At 34.3% G+C, this 11185-nt stretch overlaps 1 protein-coding gene and 1 pseudogene across 1 annotated transcript; both read right to left on the bottom strand.

The window, feature by feature from the left end:
• On the bottom strand, positions 3–1076 carry LOC104733112 (metalloendoproteinase 1-MMP-like). Its single transcript, XM_010452724.1, has one exon. It carries the CDS (start codon positions 1074–1076, stop codon positions 3–5), a length of 1074 nt encoding a protein of 357 aa, XP_010451026.1.
• Positions 1652–5507, bottom strand: LOC104729491 (annotated as a pseudogene).

The raw sequence follows: 11185 nt of genomic DNA, 5'->3' as shown, positions 1-11185 counted from the left end.
ACCTATTGGAACAGAATAAAAACGACAACCAACAGAACATAACCGATAAAATTCCCCGACAAGAATCTTAGTGATACGGAGCCGTTATGAATAGAACCTTCCGACCGTGTCAGTGAATCCAACCGTAATTTTGGGTTCGGGCCATATAACTTCAGTACACCTACCACGTCATCAGCCGTAAGGTCAACTTTTTTAGTCCTCGGTCTCATACTCGGATACATAACCGCCGACTCCTGCGAGCTATGTCCTAACCCCAGTAAGTGACCAATCTCGTGAGTCGCCACAGACTCCAAGTCGAAGGCCAGCTCGGGAGCTCGTTTAAAGTCATCGTCGACTACCCATGTCTCCCCCGCGTCGAAGTGAAGCCTCCCGTCCTCCGGCGCGAATGCGTGTGCTAACTTCCCGCTAACACCGTCAAACGGAGACCCGTCACCGTGATCCCCGGAGTAGAACCCGATCTTCAAATCCGCCGCCGTGAAGTCATCGACTTCCTTGAAACTCACCGGAATCACGCTCGCCCACTGCGAAAAAGCTCGCCGAACAACGGTTTTGACGTCTTCTGACGTCAAGTAATCGAGTTTGTGTGTTTTCGATATAGCGTAGGTTAGCGTGTCGCGGTTCCACTTCGGTTTACCGTTCATTAACGTATAATGCGCCGTTGTGTGATTACCGTCGTCGTTGACGATCATGTGCGTATCGCTAACGCCACATCGCGGTAACGACATGAGAGTGACGGTACTCGTGTCGAGTCTCCCGGTTATCGGTAAACCGAGATTTTCTTGGTACAGAGAGATTGCGGATTCGAGAGAACCATCGAACACGTCGGAGAAACTTTCCGAGCCATCATCACCCACGTAACCGAAACGGTGGAGGTACCTTTTGAGCTCGGACACGCCGCTGACGTGGCTACCAACCTGGACGTCTACGAGACGAGAGAAATCATGCCACGTGTTGTTGCTGACGTGGATTATTTGTTCCGCCTCCGGTAGGTTTCTGGTGGCAAAACGTTGAGGGAAACAGAACAATACTAAGAGAAAACAGAGAGCTCTGTACCTATAGATTAAACTACGAGACATTTGAAAACGCAAGACTTATGTGGTTTTAATACAAAAGTATCGCGCAAGGATTCAAACAACTCTCTTTATTAGAAAATAAGTTCTTACAAGGTTTCTTCTTAGATCACAACCTAGATCTAAGAATCTTACAAACCTCCTTATAGCCTTTTTTGAATCTTCAAACTATTCTTTAAACTTAAGATTCAAACGCTAGGATCTCTCAATCTATGAAGTGTTGAACTTCTCTCAAGACCCAACACCTTTATTTATACTAATAGGACCTAACCATACCATACAACAGGCTAATTCCCAATTCTAAATTGTTAATTTCTTTTTTTCTTTATAGATGAGAAATTAACAATCTTTGTAAAACTTACTTTTATCTTCATAATAGAAAGTCTTCATGCTTCCAGAATCTTCTCCTTCTATCTCATGCTTTGATAAGCTAAGCTTCTACAAACACACATCTTTGCGAATAGAGAAATTAGTGACTAATCAAATCCTACATAACCTTGCTTCATATTCCATAAGAAACAAAAAAAAAAGAATTGTGCAACGGTCATCCTATTTAGAATTTGGAACCATGCGAAAGTTCATGGAAGCCTTAGCCATAATATGTAGGTAATTTTTACTTAAAAGAGTGGAAACTTTGTGACTCTTAAATTGTGTGTATTGGAGAACCTATACATTTTGCTTCTTTTTCTTTTCAGTATACTCTAAAAAGTAAAAAAAAACTAAAACAGAGCTGTTTTCTTCTTCTCTCTTTAAAGTTTATATATCCCCTTTAGGGAAATGTACCCGTCAAGCGTATATGGTCGAGGGTTCGCCTCAGACCATGCTTAAGAACTGCCGCGTTACCTTGCCTGAACCCATCCCCATATGCCGATGAAGAATCTGACTCGATTTGGTGCTTGAAAAACTCACCAAGTTTCTTCTCAAACTCAGACCTCTCACCTTTCTTGGATGATGCAGAGATCACAGCGGATGATGTTGAAGAAGAGGAAGATGCGATGTCTACTAATGTAGAGCCAGCATAAGTCTCAGAGTCCAACCACATGTGAGCTAAAACCTGACATATGCCTTCTTCCACTTCTGGTCTAAGATTTGGATACCCTACTCAGAGAACAAAACAGCAAAGAGCAATCATTAATCGATATTTCCATTTTGGTTCAAGTGCTCACCCATAATGAGAAGGGAGAGTTCTTCAAATTACCATTTAGTCAAAGCCACGCATGCATCATCTCATGAGCAAGGATCGACCCAGTTAACAAACTGTACAAGTGCAACACAATATTTTAGATGTCTTATAAAGAAAAAACATTGGTTTAAGGGTGAGTTGATAAGTGTTTTTCTTTTTTACCGAGGAAGTCCATATAAAATGAGAATTGCAGTGACTTCACAACGGCGTATCAGCCTGCAAGGCTCTGTTATCATGTCTATTAACTTGTAGCCTGCCCCAATTCTTGGTCTCCTTAACACCTAGATGAAAAAATTACTTATTTAAACGCAATTTGTGATGGAAAGACATTAAATAAGATCAAGTTACTGCTTTAAAAACTGGAAGAGGGAATACCGTGGTCACAGTTTGTTCTTCAGACAAACAAAGTCCTCTAGTTTCAGGTAAATGATGATGTCCCTGCAGCAAAATTATATGAAAGTAGGTTGAAATGAATGAGCAAGAACGAAAGAAAGAGAGTATAAACAACGTAGTATCAGTAAATAGCAGTTTTTACGTGTTTCTCTCCTTCCATAGCTTCGTTTAGAGCTGATCTCTCCACCAAGAGCATAGGAATTTGCTGTTCCACTTTCATGTGTAAGCCTTCGTAAAATTCACGTATATCAATGTACAGTGGTTGGCATTCATGAGTGTCCATAATGGCTGAGTCGAGACATTCAAGACACAGTTTCCGACCATCGTCAAGAATGAGATATTTTGTATCTTTCGGCTGAAACCATGACCCAAAAAAAAAACAGAACAACATCAAATTGTAAAAACAGATTCTTAAATTTGTTTTCCTATTAGTAGAACAGATATAACAAACAACTGACCTCCATTCGCTCACAACTGCAACACCGAGGAGTTCCATCACGCTCATGTGAAGGACAATACTTTTGCATCCAAAAGGGGTGTGCCCTATACTCAATAAGACCAGCTGGATTTGTCGGAATCTAGAGGCGTTAAAATTAAGCATACACACATTAAGTTTTGTATAACCTGGAACAAATTTTATGTAAACTTTAACTGAAATATAGAGATTTGTAAAAGTTGGAAATCACTCACAAAGTTATGACAAACATCACATTTAGGATGATGCTGCTCCTTGTAACATAATTTGTGATAAGGCCGATTTCCTGACATTGAGAACTGTAAAACAACGCTTTAACTAGTTAAGCTTCACTCCATTCAAGAACAATGTAATAATAATACTTAAAAACGAAATGTATTGGTACCTCATAATCTATGATGGGCTTATCACATGCATGGCAGCAGAAACATTCAGGATGCCAAACGCCACCCATGCAACTCAGAAACCTTCCATGTCCAATCTCAGCTTGGCAACCGGCGCATATCCTCCAAGAAGATTAACAAAGAAACAAAAATTACTCCTTGCAGCAGATGTGATTATGAGCCATCTACCTAGAGGATGATAGTGTCTCTGAATCTAAGAAATGGATAGTAATGTACTTTTGAACCATTTACCTGTGATTAGATGGCATGAGGAAGGGATATGGTTGAAATATGCTTGCTGGATCATATCGAGGAGGAGATCCAACATTCATACTTTCTTGAATGGCCTTGGCAAGTTGCTCGTCTTCCTCCAGTTGAGCTTTAGCCCGCCTCATTTCTTCCTCTTCTAATCGAGCTTTTGCTAATTGTTTCTCTGTTTCTTCTAGTTGAACTTCAGCTCGCCTTTTCTCTTCTTCCTCAATTTGAGCTTGTGCTACCCGTCTTTCCTCTTCTTCTGCTGCTTCTAGCTGAGCTCTCATGTATTCTTCATCTTCATCATCATCCTCATCGTCATCTTCATCTTCTTCGGTTTCAGATTTGTATTCTACAAAATAAGACATTAAGAAAACAGCTTAGCAAGCTACAGTTTCACACAACTTTCTCTCTTCTCTTTTCTCTATGCATACCAACCACGATTAAACAACCTTACCAATTATTTTTTTTCCTTTGTCATCTTGTGGAATGACATGATCTTGTTCAGAAAGAGAAAGTGCAATAGCACATTCGATTTCTTCTTTGTCAAAATCAGATCCATCCTGAAACAGAATTCCAAAAAAAACCTTTTTATCTTCACTTGTTCGATAACACTCCAAATACGAAATCATGAAGAAAGACAAAAAAAAAAAACATTTCCTTTACCGCGGAATAACGAGGACGGTCCAAGTTTCTATCCTCTCTATATCTTCCGTTACATTGTCCATCTGAGAATTTATGGCTAGAACCTTTAAGGATTTTAGTTAGCCACCCCATTGGCAACAACAATGCCTTACCTGCAAATAGAAACACTATTTCAAGGTATCCAAATAAGGGAAGGAACTCCATAGATTTCAAATCTTATCTTCTTTTTTTCTCTTTAGTCAAGTATTAAGACAGTTCAAGAATATGCAAAGACATAAGAAGTAAGCAAACGAAACAGAGAGCAATTAAAGAAAGGTATTATAGAGATTGATTGCACCAGATAAAAAGGGTTACCAAAATAATGAATATTGAATTATATAATTAAGGAACAAAAGTAGGGAGCTTATTACAAACAATCTCAAGACACATATTTTTATAATTTCCAGATTAAAAATAGAATTGAGCTATCATTCTCATCCAAATTTTCCAATCAACCTAATCTAACAAATTTGTTGTAGCTCATAAGAAAGTAAGATACATTCTAAATACCCACCCACCCAGGAGAAAAAAAAAATGAATCTTTATGAAGCTTCTAAAGACAGACTCTTTAAGTCTATTACTGTTAGAGAGAAAAAGAATCTAAGTAGACAAGTCATAAACAGAGTTATAGAGAAATCTGAAATTACCTGGAACAAAATTGGCAAAATTAGATGACCCTTTGGATCAAAAACGAAACATAATAGTCATGATTCTTCAACTTCTCTCGATCAACCTAAAAAAATTCGAACTTTATTAGTAATTGACAGCAAAAAACAGAGGAGAAACAGAGAGAGAAAGAGAGAACACTTGAATTCGAAGCAAAAGACTTTACCTTTTTATTTTAAGGACCCGTGACTGTTAATTATCTTAAAAAGCGTGAAGAAGAAAGCTTAATAAATGAAACAAGATAGAGTGAGAGAGAGAGAAGAAGAAGAAGAAGAAGAAGAAGAAGAAGAAGAAGAAAAAATACAAATCTCCATTAGAACACACTTAAAGGTAACAACTTTATGGAGAAGATGATGGGAATGGGAATGGTTACAAATTACGTTTTTTTTTTTTTTTTGGTTGGGAAGGTCAAGCAAGTGGGGCACTTGTATACAAAAAAAACAATTAATCACATTATTTTGCGGAAGAAAAAACTTAGAAATCAAAATGTCTGAACAAAAAAATTTAAAGAGTTGATGTTTACAAGCAATTACCACTAGTGAGTGACACACACAATCTTTGACTCTCGCTCTAATTAACACAACTTGAAGATTGTTTTAGTAGGTAAAGGTCATCTAATTAATTTTGTTTAGCTCAACCTAATGCATTATTATTACATACAAGTAGAGTACGACCAAATGAAAATGGACAAATAATATTATATATATGGATAATTTCAGCTAAATGATAGATTAATGAATTTGTAACATTGCAGTCTCCTTGTGGTTGTGAATAATTGTGATTTATAATTTCGTTATAAGGGTCAATCAAAGAGATTCCCCGGTAGGTTCAATCAAGAATCATATATGTGGGGAAGAAAAAAAACGTGCTTACACCCAATCAATTGGCTGTTTAGGTGCCAAAATTTTACTATGCCACCGCAATTTATCAAAATTAGGTTTGGTTAAAAGTATTTGATTTGTTGTTTTAGTAAATTCTTTTTTTGATTGTTTTAGTAGTAGTTGAACCAAGTGACGTTCATTTCATTTATATTGTGTGCTACTCACTTCTTACGCCAGCAATGAATTAAAAGGCAACAGACAAACTTATTTGTTACAAATCGGTCATCAAAGTTATCAAATCGCCTTCTAAGAAATTTCACTTTATTCACGTACCTAACTGCCAGAAATACAACTAGGCTTCTTAAGGCCCATAATGTAATTTGGGCCGCGAACCATTTTAGTAGAAAATCATAATTTTGCTCCGCAGGTCATTTGTGGGCTTGGATATTTTCTTTTCACTTTATTCACGTACCTAACTGCCAGAAATACAACTAGGCTTCTTAAGGCCCATAATGTAATTTGGGCCGCGAACCATTTTAGTAGAAAATCATAATTTTGCTCCGCAGGTCATTTGTGGGCTTGGATATTTTCTTTTCACTTTATTCACGTACCTAACTGCCAGAAATACAACTAGGCTTCTTAAGGCCCATAATGTAATTTGGGCCGCGAACCATTTTAGTAGAAAATCATAATTTTGCTCCGCAGGTCATTTGTGGGCTTGGATATTTTCTTTTCAGTCTGAAAAACAATTCAATCTTCAGAGTTCAGACACACAAGACATTATGGGCCTACATAAATTCAATCTTCATAGAAAAACAGAACATTTGTGAAAACAGAACAGATAATAAATATTAAATACTAATAATTGACAAAAGAAAAGGTTTTATTTTGGAAAAAAAAAGTTTCTGTATATAGAAAAATGGGAAAATTATAAATAAAGGATCTTTTTCTAAAAATTTGGCCATCTACACTTTTTTTTGAAAAGTTTGGTTATATAAGGTTTTGGATATAAAAATAGCCAATTATACCCTTAGTTATATTTTCAGATAAAATTTGTTGTTTTTTTGTCTCCTGAAATTTTAAAATCAGTAAAAATCGAAATAAGGAAAATTGAGAAAATAAGTCTAGTGGGCCTAATTTTTCGTAATGGGTCTTGAGAAAATAATGAAATTGTGACTTTGTCTCGACAAATTAAGAAAACAAAAGGGATCGAGAAATTGAGAAAAAACCCTTCAAAATATTCACCCTTTTTTACCATTGAATCTTCCAACTTTAAACAGCAGCATCACCAAGATTAGCATCAGTACGCTTTTCTAATACATCATTAGTCAGCTTAGGTGAATTCCTTGAAATAATACCTACTGATTTTCCCACATCAACTTCCACATTACAACCATCGCTACTATCAGCTGGGAACTTATTCAGATCGAACTGGACTTTACTCCTATCACCATCAACTACTCTTTTGAATGTAACAAACAACCGAATCATGTTTATCTTTTTCAGATATGCAAGAAAATTTTTCATACCTCTATCATTTGTAAATACAACAGGAGGACAATCAACTTTAACCTCTGTGAGTAGATAACTGAATTCCACATCAAACATATTTTGCTCTATTTCATAGTCTTCTGAAACCATAACCTTCAACTCTTCAAGAGATGTAGTGGGTTGCAAAGTCAGTAATCTAGCACGTTTTTCTTCATCATCAATAAATCTCCACTCCTTCTTGGCATCCAGTGTCCATACACCACAAGTAACATAGATTTGCATCATAAACAGGTAAGTGAAAGCTTTTGTGGAAGGTGGAAGAGATGGTGACCGATCACGTTAAGGTATAATGTCGATTTTTCTTAATTTGTTTATCTTCTAAATAATTTAGAATACGCATTCTAAAATGTATTAGAACAAATCTAAACAATAATTACGAAATCTTAACCATAAATTAAGAATATTTAAAAAATATTTAAAAATATTCACTTTCCTTATTTAATTTATTTTCTTTCTATTTTTAGGGTATTCTAAGGTTTACAGATTATAAATTCTACAGATTATAAATTCTAAAAATTTCTATGATATATCTTCTACTTGTTTTAGTATATAGGGTAAAACGTAGAAAACGAATTCTGAATTGATGTAGAATGAAGAAAAGCGTAGAATGCATATTCTTAATTTTGTATAACATACAAAATTCAGGTTCTGAAATTTTTAGAACAAATTTTCCATCTAAACTTTGTAGAACATTTACAAACTGTAGAATGAACAATCTAAATGTTTCAGAAAGAGAAAAAATCGTAGAAAGTCTATTCTAAACAATTTAGACCATAAATCAGTAATTTACAAACTGATTTTAACACCCAAAACATTTTTTTTTCAAATTTTTTTTTTCACAGTTGTATACTAACATGGGTTTTCTGTTTGTTTATTTGTTCAAACTCCTAAAAATTTCACTATTTCTACTAGTAGAAGTATTTTCGTCACAATTGACAATCTTCAAAAAAAGTGTAAATGACCAAATTTTTAGAAAAAGATCCTTTATTTATAATTTTCCCTAGAAAAATCGTGTTTAATGTTTATTCCTCTCGTCGACCATATTATTATTCTCCTAAATAAATTTTAAACATTTAAAGGAAAAAAAAAAAAAAAAGATTTTGAAGCTCTTTGGTGATGTGAAACAGGCTGTCACGCTTGTTGATCAAAACACGTGGCAGAATAAGACACGTTGATCCCAACATGGACCACAAATCCCACGTGGCCATGACCGCCCCTTGCCGGTTTCCAGGTGGACCAATCAACACTTATATGTCTTTTGCGTTCCTTAGGACCATTTTTTTTTTTTTTAGATGTGAATTGTGAAAGCCTTTAGTCATTTATTTTCCTATTTATTAGTACAAGTTTTCATTTATAAAATAAATAATCTGATGATAAAAAATATATATAATGAAATATAAAACCAATCATTTGTTAGTTGTAGGTAACAACGACGGTGTGATTGATTTCACCTTTTTTTAGTTTTTTCTCCCATGGGACTTTAGTCCGAAAACGTTCATTACCTATATAACTCATTTCATCATAATTCAATTTGCCAAGTATAAGTTTAGATATATCCTAAACATGTTTATTAATTAAAAAAATGTTACTTGTGTACTCATCTATCAGACTTAAAACGATTTTTATATATATTAGAATTATGACCCTACATAAAGAATTAAATTAGTGTTAGTATAATATTTTCCCATGTATTATTTACCCTTATTTATATTTATCAAAACATTGTAATAAAATGGTCAAGTTATCCAAAAAGGTAGCTATAACAAAATGGTCCTGGCTAATTATTGGTGTTATATGAATCTAGACAAGGAACTAAATGATATGAGTTTTGTAGAGGTTGTTGGATTTGTATTAAGGTTAATAAATAAATGAATTTGCAAAGATAAATATTGAAAAAATGTGGTGCCAGTAGACCATGAGAATGTTGGTCCCTTGGACCTTCGCACATAATAACATTTTGCTTCTTTTGTTTTTCTTCATTTGATGCCATATTTTGCTTTATTTAACCATCTCTATGTCCAATGAGACAGACACTATAGCTTGTATATGGTAATTTCTAATATGGGTTCATATATTTATATTTTCTATAGTACATATTTGTACCTACATATTGAGAAATAAAAATTGGATGAAAGATATTTTGGCTCGAGGTCCATAGTCTTAATTCATCACTACAAGAAAACATGCTTTTTCCGACTACAAATGGCGACGACATATGTAGTCGCCATTTTTAGCCACTATTTAGCGACTATTTGGCGACAATTTTACGACTACAAAAATTTAGTCGTATAATAGTCACTATTTTGCTACTACTTACCGTAGTCGGTAATTTAGTCGTAATTTAATAACTATTTTATGACTATATTGTATAACAGAACATATAGTTGTTAAATAGTCGCTAAATTAACGACTAAGATGCAACTCATGGTAAAGGTCGCCAATAAGTCGTATATCAGTCACTATTTAAGAAAATATAAATTTTCAAAATTTAACTCCAAAACCTTAACCAAACTCCAAAACCTAAATTATAAACTTAAAGTTTAAATCCTGAATATTTAATTCTTAATATTAGAAATTATTTCTTAAACCATAAAACTAAAACATAGCCATTCTTATATATACATAAAACCAAGCTTTAATGCTTAAAAGAAAATCTAATTTTTCAAAACTTAACCCCAAATCTTAAATCTTAACCCTAAACCCTATACCCCCAAACCCTTAACCAAACTTCAAAACCTAGATCATCAAATCTAAATTTTGAAGTTTAAATTCTTAATCTTATAAATTAATTCAAAAACCATAAAACCAAACCATAACCATTATATATATGTATATAACTAATTTTTCGAAACTTAACCCCAAAAAACTATAGTTTTCCAAATCCTATATTTTTATCAACACACTTAACCATAAACCCAAAACTTATGCTCAAAAACCCTTAACCTTAAATTTAAAACCTTTATAATTCATGTATAGAAATTAAATCATAGATCATTCACCCAAAATATAGCCATTGAATATCTATAAAACCAAGATGTAAAACTATTTAGTATTTACATATAAATCAGTCTTTCCAAAAACTATATACTTACAAAATTTATTAAACTTAGTCATTTTAAAACCTAAAAAAAAATATTTTTAAATCTAAATCAAGTCTAATATTCTTCTAAATTTCAAAACCCCAAGTCCCAAATCATAAATTTCAAATGTCATTTCCTGAATTATGAACCCAGAATTGCAAAGTATATATGTTTTGATCCAACAAATTACTCTTTAAATAATGAAAGCTTTTTATTGGATGATATGTAAACACATGGATTACACTATCAACCGTTGATTAATTTAATCCAACGGACAAGGTTTTTTCCAGCTCTTGTTTCTCTTTCGTCTCCTTCACGAGGGATTGATTAACTTTCTCCCCTTCTCTTCTTTAGCCGATTAACTTTCTCTCCTCCGCCCGCTGTTTCATTCTATTCGATCTTCATCTTGTCGTTGTTTTCATCCTCTCAAGTTTTTAGATCTGGTACCAGAGCATTTTTGCGGATCTCAGATCTCGTAATTACTCACGCTCTGGAGTAGCCTTCATTCACTGTCGAATCCCTGAACATGAGGAACCTACCCGTAAAGACTACTTCCGAGAACGAACCAAATTACTTGATGCTGACCGCTCTGAATACAACACACCGTCGAAGGTAAGTGTGTGTGTG

Source organism: Camelina sativa, chromosome 12 (genome assembly GCF_000633955.1).
Source record: "Camelina sativa cultivar DH55 chromosome 12, Cs, whole genome shotgun sequence".
NCBI lineage: Eukaryota > Viridiplantae > Streptophyta > Magnoliopsida > Brassicales > Brassicaceae > Camelina > Camelina sativa.
The sequence above is the reverse complement of the archived record's forward strand: the minus strand, read 5'-3'. Positions and strand labels throughout refer to the sequence as shown.

Excerpts from the sequence above, each read along its gene's own strand:
- LOC104733112 (XM_010452724.1), bottom strand. The coding sequence starts at position 1,076 with ATGTCTCGTAGTTTAATCTATAGGTACAGAGCTCTCTGTTTTCTCTTA.